The following is a 21,755-nucleotide window of genomic DNA, read 5'->3' as shown; positions in this document are numbered from 1 at the left end:
GCCCATCCAGGGGGTACAAAGGTCCCTAATTGTGCCAACACCATTGCCTGGTTTTCTTCTTTCTTTCTTTTTTTAAATTTTTTAATGTTTATTTATTTCTGAGACAGAGACAGAGCATGAGTGGGGGAGGAGCAGAGACAGAGAGAGGGAGACACAGAATGTGAAGCAGGCTCCAGGCTCTAAGCTGTCAGCACAGACCCCCATGTGGGGCTCGAACTCACAGACCGCGAGATCGTGAACTGAGCCGAAGTCGGCCGCGCATCTGACCGAGCCACCCAGGCGCCCCTGCCCAGTTTCCTTTAAGACACGGCCCTTGCCCCGCATTCTCTCCTACCTACCTGGCCCCACCTGGCCACCAGCAATGCCAGCACCACAGCCTATCATGGGGCAGCTGGAAGGAGAACTTGTAGACTGGGGTGAGTTCATTTGTACCCAGGGAAGAAGGTGCAGGGAGCAGAGTACAGCGGCCCAACTCCCAGAGGACCGGTGTAGAGGGAGCCCGCCAACCCCTCCCCAGAGAAAGTACAGCCACAGCTGACATGTAGGGGTTGGAGAATGTCCGTGTCCTTCTGGGTCTGGTCCCCTGAGTCCTTAAGGAGACCACCAAGCGTCATAGAATCAGAGGGGGGTTCCAGGGAGAACTTGACTCTCTCTAGCTCCTCTTCCATTTTACAGATGAGAAAACTGAAGCCTGGGGAGCCCCTGGCAGAGGGGGGTGTCACTGTTGCACTCTATCAGGCTAGCCAGCGTCATGCACGTAGCATGTCCCTGCCACAGTGTAACCCGTGCTCCATGGAGAGCCCTGGGGGAAACCTGAGCTTGCCCCCGCTTCCCCACCTGCAAAATAGCCAGTCCTTCCTGCTCTGCATGACCAACACGCTTCCTGGGGTGAATCAGTTAAGAATGGGTCATACACTAATCTAGCCACCTTTATTTTATGTGGAGGGAAATGGGCCCAGAAAGGTATGGAACTGCCTCAGGCCACACAGCCTGCTGGGTTACAGAAATTCGAATAGTGAAATTCTCTTTCCATCTTCCCTGCTTCAAACACCCACAATTTTCAAATGACCATGCACACTCAGCCCAGTCCCTGAACACAGGAAGCACCCAGCAAACATCAACAGTAACAATGGCTGAGAGTAGTGTTCCGCGTGCAGGGCACTGTTATTCTGCCCAGGCTCAGCTCCCCATCTGTAAAAGGAGCCCCGTGCCTGCTTCTCGACCTCCCTCCTGTCTCCTGAGCCCAGGCGGCCAGCTCCAGAGCGTGGCTGGCGACAGAGGCAGCCCTCCTGAGCCCTCCGCAAACCCCAGAATACTCTGCTGTTCCCCGCATCCGGGCATACAGCACGCCCTCTCTCCAGTGGAGGGCTGAACCCTGGCCTGGCATCTCTGTTCAGCGTTCCACTCGAGCTGTCCTGCCTCCAAAGATAGGCATCGGATTTCTGCTTCCCCCAAGACAGGGGAACAGAGCTGCCCCCACTCACCCCACCCCACCCCCATGCTGCCTCTGGTGCCTCTTAGACCCACAGCCTTTCGCAGCCCCTGGAGATGGTGAGCACCCTCATTTTACAGCCAGGAGAGCTGAGGTCTCGTCAGATGCCTCAAGAGTCACACAAAGGCCACGGCTGGCCAGGTTATCTGACTGTCCCTTAGATCCTCCCTCCCTCCCTCCTCCACACCAGGTGGCTTTGTCCATAATAGGATCCCTCTGCCTCCCTGGACACACACAAGAAGCCAGCACCTCTTGGCCCCCTGACCCCAGCACTTCCCCCTAAAACCACAGAGGAAAATGTCCCCACATGCCCCCTGAAGGCTCATCCCCTGAAAGCCCAAGCACCGACTTCCCATTCTTCCAAGGACATGAGTCCAACTTTCTAAGCCTGCAAATGTGACCTTGCTCCTCCATGAGATCAAAGTCCTAGCCTTGCCCGTTCCCCGGCCCCAGTCCCCAGCCCCAAGGCTCGGGCTGGCTACATCTCTGGCTTGGATTCATTCAGTGTACCTAGGTGCCCCTGTCCTACCCCCACCGTGCCTGCCCCAGCCATCTCCTGGTCCCGTCTCACCTTCAAAGAGCCCCCAACCGTGCCCCCCCCCCCCCGCCTGCCCCCTGCTCTGGGACAGGGCACAAGAATGGATTCGCTTTGCAACCCCCTCCCCCAGCCTCCCACCCTCCAGCAGGCCTTACCTATGCCCTTCAGGCAGGGGAGGGTGCCCCGGGGCTGGGCTGCTGGGCTGGAGCCCTTTCCCCAAGCACCAAGCTGACAGGCTTCGGAGGGAGGTGCAGAGACTCCGAGCAGGAAAGCCCGCACGCACTCCCAAAGAGGCTGCTGAGAAAGTTGGAGTAGGTGTGTCCCAGCCCAGGAGGAGGAGGAGGAAAAAGGAGGTGGGAGAATTGAGGCGGATCATCCCCTCCTGCCAGCTCCCTGTCTCACGGAGAGGGAGGGAGGAAGCCAACTGGTTTGTGGCCCAGAACTCACAGTGGGGAATCGAGTCATGGAAAATGAGGGCTGGAAAGTTGCTGAGAAATCAGGCCCATTTCCACCTCCCTCCTCGGGCTTCCAGAAGGATAAACTGAGGCCCTAGGCAGGTAGTAGTCACGCAAGGACACACAGAGACCATGAGGGGCCTGGGGAAGCTCTCAGCCAGTGTTCCCCACAGTCCTCCCTGACACGCAGCCCTGAGATCCCCCAGCCTCCCAGGCCCGGTTCAAAACGCTAGCACTGCCACCCACGAGCTCAGTAACCTTGGGTGAGTTACTGAGTCTGAGCCTCAGTTTCCTTTTTTGAAAAGATGGGGATAATAATAACTCCTACCTCACGGGCTTGTTATGAGGATCAAAAAAAAGATAAAGGTTAAATGGATGTCACTTAGCAGGAAAGTCTCCCATAAAAGGTAATTCTTCTTCTCACTGTGGTTAGCTGTGAGTTTTTCCAGAAGCGACTTAACCTCCCCAAGCTCCGGTTGCTCCATCTGTGAAATGGGGGTAAGAACAAACACCGGCTTCATAAGGTCGTGCAGATTCACGGGACGGATCATGCATGGAAAGTGCCAAGCCCAGTGTCTGCCTCTCTCGCTGGGAGGCAGGACAGCTTAGCCTCCGTACGATTTATGGGGCGCCTCTCTGCCCTGGCTCCCCAGGTGTCTCTGCCCTGGCTCCCCAGGTGTCTCGAATGTGCTCCCTGGGTTGAGAATCAGTGTTTTAAGGGAAGGGAAGAAAAGCCAGACAGGAATCAGCTCTCCCTCCACCCTCTCTCTCTGCCGCCGTGCTTTTTAGTTACAGAATGTAATCATTTGCTTCTTTTGTGTGAGGCCCCATACTTAACACGTTTCCGGGGTCTGCACCTGGTGCGGAGGACAGAGGGGTAAATGAAATAGTTCCTGCCCCCGCCCGCAGAGCTCAAAAGGGCTCTGCAACCGTCTGACCCAACCCTCTGACCCAACCCTCCCCACCCAGGGACTTGCATCCCCTCTGCAGCTTCCCTGGCGAAGAAGTGAGTCTTTGCTTGCACACCTCTAATTACAGGGAGCTCATTACCTCCCTCCGCAGTCAGTTCTGACTCTTAGTGTCTCTGCCTGATGCTCCGCTGAGCCTCGACCCTTGAACCTGGTTAATAAGCAAGAATGCTACGTATTGTTACTGCTATTGTTCTAAGCTCTGTGACCCAAGGCGGACGACTTAAATGCGCTAAGTCTCTGTTTCCTCATGTGTTAAATGGGCTGACAACTCCTGGGGCTGCTCAGAACAGAGCTATTTTCTCCGCCGTGTGACCACAACCGAGGCCTAGTTCTGTGGCTAGGACGTGCTTTTCTTAGAAGTTCTGGCTGGACCCTAAGGATAAGTGGAATCATTAAGGTTCTGGTCTTGGTGCTTATGAGGGAGTAATGAGGCTCTTGGCTCCTTTCCCAGCTCTCGGAAGGTATTCATTCATGGAGCTGCTGCAGCCACTGTGAGCCACACCCTTGGGGACCTGTCACCAGCACTATGGATGACCACAGTGCCAAGCAGGCTGCTGTGGTATGTTGCCCAAGACCTCCAGAGGAGCTCCCCGGCCGGGGAGGGGAGTCTCCCAGGCCTCTCTCCTACCAGCTGCCTCAGCCCTGGAGGAGACGCCGGGGGGTGTGCAGCGTGAGAGGAGCTCCAGCGGGCAGACTAACCTGGGCGGTTATCCACTTGACTGATTGCTGCCCAGGTCTCGGAGTCTGGGCTGATGAGGCATTAACCAGAAGGAGGGTGGTGGGGTGGCCCCTGAGCCCTTTGACTAGTCATGTGTGGAGCGGCAGGCGGCTGTCTTCCCTCGGGCCCCTCTCTGGGCCAAGGCTGGCCTCCAGCGTGTCCAGTGCAGCGACAGCCTGCAGCCCCGGGGTGGGGGGAAGGGAGGAAGGGACGGGGATTGGGATGGACTGCTGAACCGCATCATGACGCTGCCATTCTTCCCCTCCACACTTCCCCCGCCACTCCTGACCCGGGCTCGGGTCCTTCTTCCTTCTGGCCCCAGGACCCAACCAGGGGACCTGCTGGGCCTCCACTGCCCCATGCACCATGGAAACCGGACTCCTCAGTGTCCCCCCAAGCATGCTTGGAAACTTCTCGTTCCTGAGCTCCTGCTTACAGCTTCCTGGACATCAAAGACTGTTCCCATCCGTCTTGGTACAGCCCATATGCCACCTTTCCTCTGTGAACTCCCCGACCATGCCCCTGACCTGAGCAAGAAGTAATAATAATAACAACAATGGCTAATCTTTATGTCAGCACTCAGCTCAGCAGGGATTATCTCATTTCTCTGTACACCACCCTGGTGGATTAGGCACTTTTATCATACTCTATTTTTCAGATGAAGAAACTGAAGCTCAGAAAAGCCTTAATTACTTGCCCAAGGTCACAGGCCTAGACTAAGCTAAGTTTCAAGCTCCCATCTGTCTGAACTCCTTAACCACTGGGCTGCACTGCCCTGCGTCTGTCCCTCCTCCCTGTAGTCCTCTGGCTGAAACTCCCGTGTGACCCTCTGCTTTGTGTTCTGCCTCCGTGTGTACCTCTCTTCACTTCAGCCCCTGGCCCACTCCATTTTAAATCTCCTCGGGGACAGATCTCTGTCTGACTCGATGGTTCTCAGCCAAGGCTGCACATTGGCATCACCTGGGAAGCTTTTGCCAATCCTGATGCCCAGGCCCCATCCCAGATCAAGCACATTCTACTCTCTGGGGCTGGGCCCAGGGCACCCATGTTTCCTACACGGTACCAGGCATGTTGTAGAATTAAAAGGAATTATGTCTGGGGCACTTGGGTGGCTCAGTCGGTTATGCACCCGACTCTTGGTTTCGGTTCAGGTCATGATCTCACGGTTTCGTGAGTTTGAGTTCCACATCCGGCTCTGCTCTGGCAACCGGGAGCCTGCTTGGGATTCTCTCTCTTCCTCTCTCTCTCTCTCTGCCCCTTCCCCACTTGCGCTGTCTTTGTCTCTCTCAAAATAAATAAAATAAATAAGCTTTAAAAAAAATCCTTAAAAAAATAAACAAAAGGAATCACATCTGATCCTGAACCCTCTTTAGGGACCTCAGTTTCTCTATCTCAACAAAGCAGGTGTTGAACTCTGATCTTTAACTTCTACCTCTGACGTTCTAAAATTCTAATGTTCTTTTTTTTTTAATGTTTTTAAACGTTTTTGTTCGTTTTTGACAAACAGAGTGTGAGTGGAGGAGGGGCAGAGAGAGAGGGAAACACAGAATCCGAAGCAGGCTCCAGGCTCTGAGCTGTCAGCACAGAGCCCGATGCGGGGCTTGAACTCACGAACTGCAAGATCATGACCTGAGCTGAAGTCTGACGCTTAACCGACTGAGCCACTCAGGCGCCCCTAGATTTCTAATATTCTTTACAAGGATACTGTAGGCTTCCAAAGAGACACCTAGCAAATAGTCTCTGTCCACTGCCTTTACCTGCCCGAGGAAAGCTGTATTGCCTTTGTGGACTGGGTGAACTCTTTCTCCTCCCTCCTAGGTTTTCCTTTCTGGAGCAATCCGTCCACATTCGCTGTGGGGCAGAGAGTATAAGTGGGGTACCTGAGCAGTAATAAAATCTCTGACTAGGTGGCAAACTCCAGGGCACCTATAAAGTCTGAGAGCACAGATCATATTATCTGCATGTTTAACAGACGGAACGAATCCTTTTGGTTCCTTTTGGGGTGTCCTAAAGTCTCAGGTTTCTTCAGCACAAACCATAGACGCAAATCATCCGAGACAGACAGCACATCACAGATGTGTGTGCAGGGTCAGCTGACCAACATGTGGGTTGGCCCAGGGCCGAGGGGTTCCCAGGGACTAGGACTTTCGGTGCTATGACCAGGACAGTCCTGGGGAAACAGGAATGGCGGTCACCCAGTGGAGGGAACCGTGGCGTCACCACGTCACCCACAGGTGTCGCATACCCAGAGCAGGTCCCTAGTGAGTGGGGTCCACCTTGGAAGACCAGTCTTCTTGAGAGAAGATTCAGCTCACGGGGGACAGTTGGCTGACGGACTGGCTCCTTTAAGACAACACGTCAATGAACTTGAAATGCAAACTGGCATTTCCACAACTAGGGGCCCTTCCATCACACTGCCTTCTCTCTGGAGAGGGTCGCACAGCAGGATGGGAATGAGGCAGGGAGACAGGTACAGAATGGAGATCGTGAAGTCTGGCCTATGGACCTGTGGACAGGAAAGGCTCCAGAGGCCTGGCTATCAAAGGGACACGATGCCTTTAAGGAGGATGAAGTCATCGGGGCCCAGGCCACCTGGCTCTGTGAGGGCTGCAGCCTGCAGCCGAGAGGGAGAAGCAGAAGGTGGAAGGCAGGTGGGCCGTGGGGGCTGAGCCTGGGATGTCAGCTCTGTAGCGGACAGACGGGACCCAGCAGGAGTTGGAACAGCCAGCCCTGGCGTTGCCTGGGGTGCTCGGGAATGTAATCAAACACTCAGCAGACCTGCTGGCCACGGGCATCTGGGCACCACCGGGTTCTCCAGCTCATCCTGACCCCCAGCTGGCAGTTCTGACAGGCTCCTGCCAGGAGAAGCGTCCGGCCTTGTTGGCCAGGCCGGTGAGCATGAGCAGCTCACCTGCTGCTCATCCAGCCCGCGGTCGGCCCGCCCCAGGCTGGCGCGGGCAGGTGGGGCTCTGACGCTGAGAGCTACTGGAGCCAGGCTGGCTGGTTCCGTGGCCTTGTTTAGGTCACCCCAACAGGAAGCTGGGATGGGGCGGGGGGAGTCACTCTGAGGTCTTGAAACAGAACCTCTGATGTTATCCCCAACCTCACCTGCCCCCAGACTTGGGGCCCGGATGTGGCCCTGACCAGGGAACCAGTACAGCTCCCATGTCCCCCTTTCCACAACCATGAACCACATTTCCAGCCTCAACCCCCATTTCTCCCTCTTGTGTAGTGACAACAGCAATAATCATAACTGTGATAATAATAACTGGCGTGTGTTATAATTTATTAAGTGCTCGGCCAAGCATCATCTCCTTTGCTCCTCAAATAAATCTTCCTGATGCGATACTATTATTTCCATTCTCATTTTGCAGAGGAAGGAACTGAGACTCAGAGAGTTTAAAGTGACTTGTCCAAGGTCGTCCTGCCCTTAAAGGGCAGAGAGGGGATTTGAACTAAGTTAATCAAGTGCTTCTAGCCTCCACCCTGAGGTTATGCTCCAACCAAATCACGGGATTTGCATCCCTGGGCTTGCCACCCGCATTTAGGAAGGACTCGATTCAGTGCTCCGGCTGTCTCTGCCTTGGAAATCTCGATAGTTTGGAATGAGGTTCTGCTCAGCATCCTTTTGCCCTAGGCCCTGTAGGGAATGCGTCAGCCAGCCCACTCTTCCCCAGCCCCAGCCCCACACCCTCTGTTTGCTCTTGCCTGGCCTCTGTCCAGACTGTCATCCATCACACATCTACTGGTCCATCACAAGGCTGCCTGCTCAGGGACATCTCTTAATCTCCCCCAGCAGGCCTCCCCACAAACTGCTAAAGGGTTTCTGGGCCCTTGTGGAGCAGGCTGTCCTGTTCTGGTCTCACTGTGAGGTCAGGGCAGGATATCGTGTGGTCCTCACCCCACCCCGCCCCCACCTCTGCTGTATTTGTCGGGGGGAGTGGAGCACACGGTGAGGTTTGGATTTGAAATTAGACAGATAGATTCCAACCCAGCTCTGCCATCGCATGTGTGCAGCTGTGTGGCCCTGGACAAGTTACTTCACCTCTCTGGATAGCAATCTCCTCATCTGTCATCTGGAGGTGGTAATGGTTCTTATCTTGTAAGGGTTGTCGGGACTCAATTAGGGATGAATCGGTAAAACACTATGCAGTGTGCCGGAGGCAAAAAAATGGTAGTTTTCTGGATCGGTTTGGTGTCTAATTCATCTGTGAGTTTCCCATAGCTCTTCGCACCGCGCTAATGAAACGTGATAGGTGCGGAGGATGAATAGATGCCAACTCCTTTGGAAGGGCCGCGAAGCCCTGCACGTAGAGAAGTAGGATGTGGTTTTACAGATGAAGAAACTGAGGCCTGATGAGACTTGCTGGCTGGCTCCGGGCCTCACAGCCCTCCCTCACTCCACTGTCAGTGTATGCGTCCTGCCAGGTCACTTCAAGGCCAGCAGGGCAGAGGCCCTCCTGAATTCCAGAGGCAGGGCTGGCAGCCGACCAGCCCTGTCTCCCCCCTCCCCCGCCAGCCACATTCCAGACATTCCACCCAGGTAAGGAAGAGGCCGGCCCAAGGGAGGGAACCCCGGAACAGAGGCCGAGGGGCCTAGACAGGCGGCAGGGAGAGAGGCCAGGGTCTCCTGGGAGTGGGGATTGCTGGCCACTCTGGGTTCCTCAGCACCCCAGGCCCTTCTCACAGGCCAGGCCTTAGGCCCGCCTGAGGCTCAAGATGCAGAGAAGTTTGCTCAGGGAAAAGAGACTAGTAACCCAGTGGTTTTCTAACTTCAGATTTGTAGGAATCATCTGGCCTGAGTGGGGGTGGGGTGTTAAAAATGCACATTCCAGGGGGCGCCTGGGTGGCTCAGTTGGTTAAGCGGTTAAGCGGTTAAGCCACCTTGAGCTCAGGTCATGATCCCACAGTTTGTGAGTTCAAGCCCCACATTGGGCTCTGTGCTGATGGTGCAGAGCCTGCTTGTATTCTCTCTCCCTCTCTCTCAGCCTCTCTCTCTCTTTCTCTCTCTCTCAAAAATAAATAAGTAAACTTAAAAAAAAAAAAAAAAGCACATCCCAGGCCCCACCCCCCATTACGGAGGGGCCCAGGATTCTGCTTCTTAAATGAGCCTCCAGGAGGGTGCACAGCCAGGTTTAAGAGCCACTGATTCAGTCCACTACATAGGTGATAGACGAGGAAGCTGAGGTCAGGAGACAGAAGGGATTGCCTACACTTACCAGCACCAAGGCTGTCCTCACGGGAGCCACTGCTCCTTCTGGAAATAGGCAGGGCTCAGATGCAAATCCAAACCACACGGGGACAAGGGAATGCAGAGGGGTGAAAGGCTGGAACAGTGAATCTCAAAGAAAAGTTAGAAAGATGGGCAATGTTTGCCCTTCTGGCCCCACCACTGTCCTTTGTGTCCCCTCCCCCACAGAGGCTGCCAACTGGCCTAACTCAGAGGTGCACAGATCCCCAGCCCCTTCCACTTTGCTCTGGAAATACATTCACGCTGCCTCCATATCCAGTTCCCCAGTGGTTTTCCTTGTCTGGTCACTGTGTATAAGAGAGAGCACCGCCTTGGAGTAAAACATCCCAGGGTCAGATATCAACTCAGTCGCTGCCGTGCTGTGTGGAGTTAGGCAAGTTCCTTACCCTCTCTGACTCCCAAGTTACTCATTTGTACAATGGTGGGCTAGACTTGCTTTCCTCAAAATGTAATTCATGGATCAGCTCCACAGAAGCCCCCAGAAACTTTGCTGAAATGCAGATCCTCGCACTTCCAACCAGATAAAATGGGCAAACGAATTTGGAGACATCTTATTTAAATTTTGCATTTACATAAGTAATACATGGTAATTTTCCTTGTGAAATAATAAAACATTACATGGAAGGTTAAAGCCCTCTTTGCTACTACCACAAATACCTACTGCAAAGGCGACCAGTATAATCATCTAGGTGTGTGACCTTTGTAGATATTTATATCCATACATAGATATTCCAGAAGGAAATATATAACATTTGGGGCCTTTTATGTGTCTGGGGAAGGAGAGTGGTTGTGAAAATCGCATCTTGTGTGTCATTCCACGACTTACTCAGCAGTTCGTCGTGGGGTCTTTTCGTGGAGTTCACACAGATCCACCCACGCTTGGAGCTCTCCAGGTCATTCTGGGGCTCACTCGAGTTTGAGAACCACTGAGCTAGATAAACACTGACATCATACCTTATGAGTCTGATTGTAACGTAGACAAGGGGCAGAGTTAGCAGGATATTTCCCAGGGATGAGGGGAAGTGTAGCCTGTCTGGAGAGTCTTGGGGCTGGACTCCACTGCTCAGGTAGGGCCCCCCACTTTCCCTTCCCTTCCTCCTAGGTCCCCTCCACTTCCCTTCCAGGGCCCATACTTTCGGGCCATGCCCCCCTTCCCTTGCCAGCCCCCGGTCACCCTGATGTCATCTGTGCAGGCAGGGACTGACTCAGGCTCTTCTACCCCCCAGAAGGCAGCTCCCTGTGGCTCGTGATGAAGCCAGACTGGTTTGACCTGGTAAGATAGATCGTGATTTCCCAGTACCTCCGCTCTGGGGAACTTCAAGCACACGCCATATGGCTCTGTGGGGAATTCAGGAGCTGTCTGGGTCTAGAGTAGTGGCAATCTCTTCACTGTCCTCAAGGCTCTGCCATAGCTGTGGGACCTTGAGCAAGCCCCTGTCCTCAGAGCTTCCCCCTCCCCAACTGTAAAATAATCAGTAATCTCTATGCCTGACAAGCACATCTTTCAAGCAAAGCTATGCGAGTTTTGTTGAATGAATACAAGTTGAAAAGTCCTTTCCAACTCCCAAGGACTATGAATTTAGGGCCACCATTATGAATAAAATTCTTACCGCGTGCGTAGCTCTAGACTGGGAATGGATATGGAACCCTGGAAAAGAATTGATGCAAACATCTCAGCTAGGAGTCCAGTCATCCAGTCAATCAATATTTGCCTAGAGTCTAGCATAGGACAGGAATGGAAGAACCAGGTGAAAGCAGTCAAGAAAGGTCAAGAAGGGGGGTACCTGGGTGGCTCAGCTGGTTAAGCATCCAACTCTTGGTTTCGGCTCATGATCTCATGGTTCATGAGTTCGAGCCCCGTGTCGGGTTCCATGCTTGCTGCACAGAGCCTGCTTGGGATCCTCTCTCTCCCTCTCTCTCTGCCTCTCCCCTGCTCGTGCTCTCTCTCTCTCTCTCTCTCTCAAAATAAATAAATAAACTTAAAAAAAAAAGAAGAAAGGACAAGGGGTCCACTCACAAGCATGGGGGTCAGGAGAGAGGCAAGTGGAGATTGCGGTCACACAGAGTATGGATCCTGCAGAAAGGTCAGAGGAGAAAAGCATTCAGTGGGAAGATGAAGTCTACGGAGAGTGGAAGCAACAGATACAATACGTACAATATGGAGAGTGTAACAGACTCTGAATAAATGTTTGCTAAACTGAATAGAGAGATTGTTACAGAGACCAACTCATGATAAATGGATACATAGAAATAGATGAGTTTATTAAATAGACGAGGGAAATAAGCAGATGAAAGTAAGTTAGCAAAGCATGGATGGACAGACACAGAGATGGATGGGTAGATGGATGGATGGATGGATGCATGAGTGGTTGGATGATGGATGAATGGATGGGCAAGAAGAGAGGTAGATAATCTTGGTCCAGGATTATTGGATTTTGGATCACATGTCTATGTTTAGATTTGGGCCCCTCTGTTTATTGACTCCTACTGGCCATGTAACCAATGAGGGGGTTGTACTAAAAACAGAGATCATCAGTCCAGTGTGCCACCTTCCCCAGGAAATTATGAGAACTGCCTGAAAGACTAGCTGAGACAAAGCCTTGCCTAAAACCGCATGCAGGGGCGCCTGGGTGGCTCAGCCGGTTAAGCGTCCGACTTCGGCTCAGGTCATAATCTTGCGGTCTGGGAGTTCGAGCCCTGCGTCGGGCTCTGTGCTGCCAGCTTGGAGCCTGGAGCCTGCTTCGGGTCCTGTGTCTCCGTCTCTCTCTGTTCCTCCCTGTGCAGGCAAGGACTGCCTTCAGCATAGGGAATAGAGCCAACGATACTGTAACATTGTCCGACAGTGGCAGATGGTGGCTATACCAGCAGTAAGCATGGAATAATGTGTAGAGAAGTTGAATCACTATGTTGTACCCCTTGGAACTAATGTGAGATTGTGTGTCAGCCATACTCAGATTTTAAAAATTAAAAAAAAAAAAAAAAAAAAGAGTGACTGATAGAGGAATCAATGTAGGACCCGGAATTTATATGACACACTGTAGATCCTACTCCTCCGAGTGAGTTGAGTAAACCGGCGGCCTGGTGTGTCGGGGCAGCCTGAGGCCTGTGTCTGGGCCACACGCTTCTGCCGCGCCATCCGAAGCATGCCATCCTCCCTGACACAGCCCCTCTGCTGTGATGCTCAGCTCGGCTTTCCTCTTCAGAGTCACCCTGATAATCCAGCCTCCAGGGCAGCTCCAAAGCCCAGCAAGAGCAGAATCACCTGGGTGCCTACTGACAAGCGTGGCTTGTGGGTCCCCTCCCCTGTCCCCTGAATCAGAGGACTTTGATGTGCCCAGGTTGAGGAGAGCCGGCTGGGCGCCTTGCACACAGCGACTGGTCGATAAATAACCTCTTCATTTTGCAGCGGCTTTGCTCATCCAGATTCATTGGTTCGAGTGTGGTGGGGTTGAGGCTTGAACACAGCTCTCCCGCTGCCTATTCCGGGGCCCCTGCCAGTGCCTCCCTCCCCCCCCCCCCACCACCCGAGGCAAGGAAATGGCCCAAATGGCCTCTCGATGGCCCTCGGCTCTAAGATTTCAGACCCCTCAACAACTGCCTGACCCAGGCTGCGGATTTCAAGCTAAGCCCACTGGCTTTCTCCAGGCTGCTGCTGGGATCCTTGAAAACCCAGGGATAAGGGAGGCCTAAGGGAGATAAGTGGTTCTTGTTCCTCCTCCCATCTGGCTGCCACCCAGATGAAGGCCACTCTGATGCTTCTAGTAAAGTCCCAGGCATGGAGCCATGGGGCCTTGCAGGAGAAGTACTTGTAGAAACACCAAGGTTGTTTCCCACAGTTGTTCTTGGCCCTAGCTGTTCATTGCAATCACCCGGGGCGGGGGGGGGGGGGGGGGGGGCGCAGCTTTACAAAATATTGCTCCCCGGGCCCACCCCAGAGATTCTGAATTCATTGGGATGAGGTGCAAGCCTGGGCATCGGACTCTTCAGACTCCCTAGGTGGTGCCAGTGTGGAGCCAGGATTAGGAAGCAGGGCTCAGAGGCATCCCCTCTCCAGGGATTTGCTGTGCTTTCCAGCTGGAGTGCTAAGCATTGAATCCGCATTTTCCAGATGGGGAAAAGGAGACTCTGGGCAACATGTCCCAGAGAACATAGTGGGCTCCTTAAAAGGTGGGGAAACCAACCCCACCTACCTGGTGCAGAAGGGGAATTTAATGCACGGGTACGAGCCCAGAGACTAAGAAGGCAGGGGTGACTGTCAGATCCCCCCCCCAGAGAGAAGAACCAGGAATGAAGGGACAGGCCACTCAGGCTGCCTCCCCCTCCCCCTGGAAGGACACCCCTCCTCTCAACATCCAGATTGCTTACGGGGGTGGGGTTGGCTGAACTTGGGTCCCTTGCAGGGCGGGGATGAGGGGAGGCTGAGCCTGTGCTTGTCTGACCCTGAGAGTGAGCACATCCTTAAATTTTGCCCCCTAGGTGCCTTAGACCTTTGGTGCCCGTCACCCTAGCGCTAGGCCAGGCCTGTACTTAGAGGGCACTCGGAGTGACTGCCCACTGAGACCACATCAAATACGTACTGGATGCCTCCCCAAAGGACATCTGGATACTGTTAGTGAGAGGAGGGAAATAGATGCTGGGCAGGTGAAAATACCTGTGCTCGTGCCCAGGCTTTGGAGCAGAGCAGTCAAAAACACGACTCTGGAGTTGGCGGATGCTGGATTTAAATCCAGGGCCTCCCCTTAATATTTACCCGATATCAGTCAAATCGGCTTGCTCTCAGAGTTTCGATGTGGTTATCTGCACAATGATGCTAGCAATGGTACCATTGGGTGACCTCCGTCTTCTGCCTCTTCATGTCCTTACCCCTGTACCAACAATGTTCTCAAATTTTCCAGTGAGGTCACCTAACTGCAAGGGAGAGTGGTCTTGGGTCCCTGGTGGTCTGGGGATAGAGTCTGAAACCACTCACAGCAAGTACTACCTTCTCTGAGACGCACATCAGCCACGCCACCGGCAGGTCCACTGGGGGCCTGTACCCCAGGAAGCCAGGGTCTGTGTCCACAAAAGAGACGCACGCAGGAATGGTCATGGCGATGTCACTCAGAAGATCCAAAAACTGGACACAAGCCAAATGTCCGTTGGTCGCAAAATAGGTGAACGGAGCAGTACTGCACGACCGTGGAAAACAGGGAACCGGTGTGCACAAATGACATAGATGAATCTCAGACCGCATGTGGAGGGAAGGAAGCCAGAGCCCAAACAGCACAGGCTCTATAACATGCGGAGTTCAGGAACAGGCAAAACTAATTCTCTGAGCTATACTACAAAAATCAGTGAGCTTCGTTGTATGTAATGACGACTAAAAAAAAATTTTTTTTTATTTAGGGGCACCTGGGTGGCTCAGTCGGTTGAGCGTCTGACTTTGGCTCAGGTCATGATCTCACGGTCCGTGGGTTCGAGCCCCGCGTCCGGCTCTGTGCTGACCTCTTGGAGCCTGAAGCCTGCTTTGGATTTTGTGGCTCCTTCTCTCTCTGCCCCTCCCCTGCTCGCACTCTATCTCTCTTTCCCTCAAAATAAATAAACATTTAAAACAATTTTTTTAATTTAAAAAAAGGAAAACTATGTGATTTTTGCAATCTACCCAAGTATGTTTGTACTTACTTTAACAGCGATTTCCCCTGAAACGTCTCCTGGAACATAGGCCTTGTGTTTTGGGTGTATTTCAGTCGCCCCTTCCCAGGGCCCACCTGCCCTTGCAGGCACACTCCCAAGTTAAGAAGCTCCCCTCCACCCCCCCGCCGCACCCCCACTCCAATTTGCATCATCTCCATAAACCTCCAGAGCCAAGAGTCACAAAGTAGCGGCTCTGAGCCACAGTCACCCCTCCTCACGTTCTATTTGACTCACGCTTTGTTTTTTTAATTCTTAATTTCAAAAACAAAACAAAACAAAACAAAAAACCCCAGCTTTACTTCCTTGCCAACTTCTAAAAATTGGGAATTTTTACAGAAAAAGGCAGGCTTGTCTTGAAATTCCGGATGATTTAAAAAGGGGGGCTTGTTGGCCGCAAAGTGCTGGAGCTCAGATGCTGCGGGTTATGGATGGGACACGAGTGCATTGACCCCAGCCCCACCAGGCCTGCCTTGCTCATTCTCATGGCTTCCCTGGTCTCTGCTAGCGTTTCTCACCTCTGTCTCAAACCTCCGCTGCTCCCCCATCCAAGTCCTTCCCTGGCTTCCATGTCCCTCCTTCAGGAAGCTTCCCAGATAGGCCACCCAACGCCGTGCTCTCCCTTCTAGTTGAGGGGCCCGTAAACTACAGCCCGGGGGCCAGTCCCCCACCACCTGCTTTTGCACCGCCTATCACCTGAGAATGGTGCCACATTTTTAAACGATTGAAAACATCAAATGCAGTGTAATATTTTGCCTCTGCTGCGGCTCTAGCCTTCCACGGGATTGTTGCTCTAGCACCTTAACACACTTTGCTGTGCGGATAATGAGATAATTTTCTGTCTTATATTCTTTAATGAGGTTGTGTCACATGCCTCCTTTGTACCACTCCCTCCATGGTCTTAACTGTGGTGGAGGAGATTGTTCTCTGCCTTAGGGCTTGGGAGAGCCGGAACAGCCTGAACCCCTGAAGTGGATTTGGAAAGAGTCTGAGGACGATGTCCAACCTAAAATGCCAAAGGAGACACACACTTGAATACCTACTTCCTCTTTCATTGTCGCTGCTTACAGGAACCCTGGAACTCCAAGTCGCTAGCCCTGGAAGGAACTTCAGAGCGCCTTCCATGTATCCATCCACCCATCCATCCATCCATCCATCCAGTTGTTCATTCATTCATTCACTCACCCAACACTATTAGTTACTCCTGTATGTCCGGTATTGTGCTGGCTTAGACTGTAGGTAAAACTTGGTTTCTGCCTCCAAGGAACATAGAGCTTCGTGAGTGAGACGGATGTCTCAAGGCCAAGTCAGTCATATTTCTGCGTGAAAATCCTTCAAGGGAGATGTGAGCACACAGCCAAAAGAGATGCTAACTCTAACTCTTTAACTCTGCAGTTGAAGAACGTGAGCTTAACCAGAGAAGGCAAGGAGCTTGCCCAATGTCTCACTGCAAGTTAGTGACAGACCTGGAATGAGAGTCCTTTCCCCACGTCCGCTTGTTGGCACCTGCCTTCTTCACTTCTTCTTTCGCTCACTCAGGCAACAAATATTGCACAGTCCCTCCCAAATGCCAAGCGCCACGCTGGGTGCTGGGCATGCAGTAGTGAGCAAGACAGACACACTTCCTGCCCGCCAGCGCTTCCATAGGGGGCTAGAGACAGAAAACAAGCACATCAGCAAATAGATCAGTCGGATGATTGTCGTGAGCTGTGCGCTCTGAAGAGAATAAAGCAGAGGCAGGGCTAGAGCAGCTCGGGGCTGCTCCGGTACCATGGCCAGGGAAGGCCGCTCTGGCCAGATGACCTGGGAGGGGCCCCAGGGCCACCAGGAGCCAGCCGCACAGACAAGACAGGTGCCAGTCCCGGCAGAAGGAGCAGCACCAGCCAGGCCTTGTCTTGTGCGACCTGCAGGATCCAACCCCTTACTCTGCTTTGAACAAAGAACCGAAAACTGGAAGATGTCTTGAGGTGATTGATCTTTTGGGGGTTTGGCTCCAGTGTTTTGCTTGTTTGGGGTCCGACTGCTCGTACTAGATGGAAGCCGCACAGAAGGAGCTGCTCGATCACCACTTTGTCCCCAGGGCCCAATGGGGGGTGTTGAGGTGGAAAGTCAGCGGGTTTATGTCTCAGTGCTCCTCCACTGATGGTAAGTGAGGCTCTGTAGGGTGCCAGTTGGTTACCAAAAAGTAACAAAGCCTCCTTCTCCCCTCCCATAATTGCCCCACTTAGTTCATTAAAGGATTATCCCTGAGACTGGGTGGGGGGGCAACCTGGGAGTTCTGGCAGCAGCACAACCTCTCTAAGGCCTGGGGGCCCCCAACGGGGGCAGCAAACAACTGGGTTGGGATCAGGGAGCCCTGGGTCTAATCCTAGCTCTGCCCCTGAGTGACTGTGTGACCTTGGGCGGGTATCCTCCCCTTTCTGGGCCTCAGTTCTCTCATCTACGCAATGAATAAGGTTGGGGTGAGAAGAGTGGCTTCAAACTATGCTTCAAGAAGTCCTAGAGTCCTAAAGAAGGGTTCCTAGGGGTTGCCTTGCAGGGAGAAGCAGAAGATAGGACACATAGAAGTGGGACCCCCCCACCCCACTCTTTTCAACTGGAACAACCCTACTGTAATCTGTTTCTCATGCTGGGTTTCTTCATAAGGAGGTGATATATGCAGTGGTAACGAAAGCAAACATTGGGGTTCTTGGGTGGCCCAGTTGGGTGAGTGTCTGACTCCTGATTTTGGCTCAGGTCATGATCCCGGGGCCATGGGATCAAGCCCCTCATCAGGCTCCATGCTGAGTGTGGGAGCCTCCTTAAGACTCTTCCTCTCTTTCTCTCTCCCTCTGTCCCTCCCTCCCCCCACCCACCATCACGCTCTCTCTCTCTCTAAAAAAAAAATACTAAAAAATTAAAAAATGTTTAAAAAGAAAGCAAACATTGAGCCCTCACACCTTGTCGGCTGCATGTCATGCAATAATGTGTGCAAAGTGCCTAGTGCAGTAATCCTGCACAGCATTTGTATCACAAGGATGCACATTTCCAGGAAACTGAGGCCGTTCAATATCCTACGGTCCAGGAGCTCAGCTAGGATGCAAACACTTGGAATCAGGCCCCTTTCAACTGCCCCTTGATCAAGAGTACAGATGTTTTGTATAAGGCTGATAGGCTCTTGAGGGTTCTGCCAGTTACTAACGCTGTGGCCTTGAGTACCTGGAAGGTTCCTGAAGGAGATGATACACGTGAGATGCTTAACATCATACTTGGCTTATGGGGAAGGCTCAGGAATCATTAGCTGTTATTATGATTATTAGTATTTTAATTTCATGTGAAGACTGATTCCCATTCCTAAAATGTGCTTGGAAAGGCCTGGAGTAAATGATCCCTAAAGCTCTTCCAGTCCTGGTAGTCTCCTTCTCAGAGTGGGGGATGATGCCGTGGGTGGGCAGTGCCCCGCTGCCCCGAGGGGTGGGGGCGGGGGAGAAGGTGCTGGCCAGTAAAGAAGCTTTCACTGGTTTTTACAAAATAAGAAAAACAAAGGACGAGCCAGTGAGATTTTCATAAAGTTCACTTTGTTTTATGGAAAGGACTGTCTTTGAATCAGAGGTGAAGGCCCATCTAACAACAAAAATATCTGGTGATTTTTTTTTAAGGAATTCTTTTTAAGTTTATGTATTTATTTTGAGAGAGAGAGAGAGACTGGGGGAGGCACAGGGCAAGAGGGAGACAGAGAATCCCAAGCAGGTTCCATGCTGTCAGTGCAGAGCCCAATGTGGGGCTCAAACTCACGAACCGTGAGATCATGACCTGAGCTGAAGTTGGACACTTAACCCGCTGAGCCACTTGGGTGCCCACGTCTGGTGCTTTTTGAGCACTCACTGTGTCGCCTTCCACAGAGGCTCTTGCTTGATACTCCCAAGATCCTCCACGTCGTTGAGGAAACGGAGGTTTAGCAAAGTCACTAATTTGCCCGAGGTCCCACAGCCAAAAAGCAGCAGAGTGGAGACTCACACTGAAGCCCTAGGAACAGCACAGCTCTGTTCTCTTCCCTAATATGCTGTCCACCCTGGGGCCTGCTTTCATGTTGAACAGCTGTCCTGAGATACAATTTATATGCCATCAGATTCACCTGGTTAGGAGGGTGCAAGTCAAAGGCTCTCAATTATTTATCGAGTTATGCAACGATCACCACCATCTAATGTTTGCACATTTTCATCACCCCAAAAGGAAATCTCATCTCCAGCCCCTGCCAACCACTAACCTACTTTCTGTCTCTGTAGATTTGCCTACAGATGGACGTTGCGAATAAATGGAATCATACTGGAGGTATGTTCCTGGCTTATTTCACTGAGCACGTTTTTGATGCACCCCTGTGGCTCATCCACGTGGTACCATGTATCATTACTTCATTTCCTTCTATGGCATAATAAAACTCCTTTGCGTGGGTATAGCCCACTTTGTTCATCCACTCATCAGTTGATGGACAGCGGGACTTTTTCTGCTTTTTAGCTGTTAGGAGCAATGCTGCCATGAACATTTGTGTATGAGGTTTTTTTTTGTGTTTTTTTTTTTGTTTTTGCGGGGGTGGGGGGGTTGTTAATGGTTTCTTTTCGTGGACAGGTGTTTTCATTTCTCTTGGGTAGATATGTAAGAATAGAATGGCTAGGTCATATGGTAATGCTATCCTTAGCATTTTTAAGAACTGCCACACTGTTTCTCAAAGCAGCCATTTTCACTCCGGCCAGCAGGATATAAGGGTCCAATTCCTCTACGTCCATGTCAACACTTGTTAATACCAGCCTTCTTGGTCATTGCCATGCTAGTACATGTCAAATGGGATCTCACTGCGGTTTGGATCTGCATTTCCCCAGTGACTAAAGACATTGAGCATCTTTTCATACGCTTATTGACCTTTGGTGTATCTTCTCTGGAGATATGTCTATTCAAATCCTTTGCCCATTTTTTAGTTAGTTTTTTTTTTATCATGATGTCGTTGAGCTAGAAGAGTTCTTTATTCTGGATACAAGTCCCTCATCAGATATACAATTTGCAAATATTTTCCCCATCCTGTGGCTTGTCTTTCTCTCTTCTCAACTGTGTCGTTTACAACACAAAAGTTTTCATTTTGATGATGCTCATTTTATCCATTTTTTTCCTTTTATTGCTTATGCTTTAGGGGTCATATCTAGGAATTCATTACAATCGCAAAGATTTACCACTATATTTTCTAAGAGCTTATGGCTCCTTAATTTAGGTCAACTGTTCATATTGAACTACGGTTTGTGTTTATAAGATATAGGCATCCAAATTCATTCTTTTATATTTGCAAATCCAATTGCCCCGGCACCATGTGTTGAAAAGTCTATTCTTTCCACATGGAATTGTCTTGATATCCTTGTCTGAATCAATTGACGATAGATGTAAGGGTTTATTTCTCAACCCTCGATTTTCTTCCATTGACCCACCTGCCTGTTCTTAGCCAATACCACACTGCCTTGATTACTATAGCTTTGTAGTAAGTTTTAAAATCGGAAAGTGTGAGTCCTTTACCTTTGCTCTCCTTTTTTAAGATTGTTTTCTGGGCTCCTTGCATTTCTATATGAATTTTAGAATTAGCTTATCAAACCCTGCCAAAAAAAAAAAATAGTCCCCACCTTTATTTTTTTTAAGTTAAAAATTAATTTTATTTTTTTATATATATATGAAATTTATTGACAAATTGGTTTCCATACAACACCCAGTGCTCATCCCAAAAGGTGCCCTCCTCAATACCCATCACCCCCCCCTCTCCTCCCTCCCACCCCCCATCAACCCTCAGTTTGTTCTCAGTTTTTAACAGTCTCTTATGCTTTGGCTCTCTCCCACTCTAACCTCTTTTTTTTTTTTTCCTTCCCCTCCCCCATGGGTTCCTGTTAAGTTTCTCAGGATCCACATAAGAGTGAAACCATATGGTATCTGTCTTTCTCTGTATGGCTTATTTCACTTAGCATCACACTCTCCAGTTCCATCCACGTTGCTACAAAAGGCCATATTTCATTTTTTCTCATTGCCACGTAGTATTCCATTGTATATATAAACCAAAATTTCTTTATCCATTCATCAGTTGATGGACATTTAGGCTCTTTCCATAATTTGGCTATTGTTGAGAGTGCTGCTATAAACATTGGGGTACAAGTGCCCCTATGCATCAGTACTCCTGTATCCCTTGGGTAAATTCCTAGCAGTGCTATTGCTGGGTCATAGGGTAGGTCTATTTTTAATTTTCTGAGGAACCTCCACACGGCTTTCCAGAGCGGCTGCACCAATTTGCATTCCCACCAACAGTGCAAGAGGGTTCCCGTTTCTCCACATCCTCTCCAGCATCTATAGTCTCCTGATTTGTTCATTTTGGCCACTCTGACTGGCGTGAGGTGATACCTGAGTGTGGTTTTGATTTGTATTTCCCTGATAAGGAGCGACGCTGAACATCTTTTCATATGCCTGTTGGCCATCTGGATGTCTTCTTTAGAGAAGTGTCTATTCGTGTTTTCTGCCCATTTCTTCACTGGGTTATTTGTTTTTCGGGTGTGGAGTTTGGTGAGCTCTTTATAGATTTTAGATACTAGCCCTTTGTCCGATATGTCATTTGCAAATATCTTTTCCCATTCCGTTGGTTGCCTTTTAGTTTTGTTGGTT

General features: G+C 51.1%; 2 protein-coding genes and 1 long non-coding RNA gene across 3 annotated transcripts in view; 2 read left to right on the top strand and 1 right to left on the bottom strand.

Annotated features, from left to right (window-relative positions):
- The window catches only part of FAT2 (FAT atypical cadherin 2), an 84,849-nt gene extending 82,495 nt beyond the window's left edge, over positions 1 to 2,354 (bottom strand). The window contains exon 1 of the mRNA XM_006927970.5: positions 2,186 to 2,354. The gene's annotated coding sequence lies outside the window, so the exon portion shown is untranslated. The remainder of the gene's footprint in view (positions 1 to 2,185) is intronic.
- SLC36A1 (solute carrier family 36 member 1) overlaps positions 1 to 19,404 on the top strand; it is a 167,523-nt gene extending 148,119 nt beyond the window's left edge. The window contains exon 11 of the mRNA XM_019840121.3: positions 19,361 to 19,404. Within this exon, the coding sequence (XP_019695680.1) occupies positions 19,361 to 19,389 (29 nt within the window). The 3' untranslated portion in view covers positions 19,390 to 19,404. The remainder of the gene's footprint in view (positions 1 to 19,360) is intronic.
- On the top strand, positions 3,091 to 5,360 carry LOC123379861. Its single transcript, XR_006584798.1, has 3 exons — positions 3,091 to 3,491; positions 3,908 to 4,015; positions 4,497 to 5,360. It is a non-coding gene; the product is annotated as an uncharacterized LOC123379861 (long non-coding RNA).
- Positions 19,405 to 21,755: the final 2,351 nt, after the last annotated feature.

This window comes from Felis catus, chromosome A1 (genome assembly GCF_018350175.1).
Source record: "Felis catus isolate Fca126 chromosome A1, F.catus_Fca126_mat1.0, whole genome shotgun sequence".
Classification (NCBI taxonomy): domain Eukaryota; kingdom Metazoa; phylum Chordata; class Mammalia; order Carnivora; family Felidae; genus Felis; species Felis catus.
Note: the sequence above shows the minus strand (reverse complement) of the source record. Positions and strands in the feature narration are given on the sequence as shown.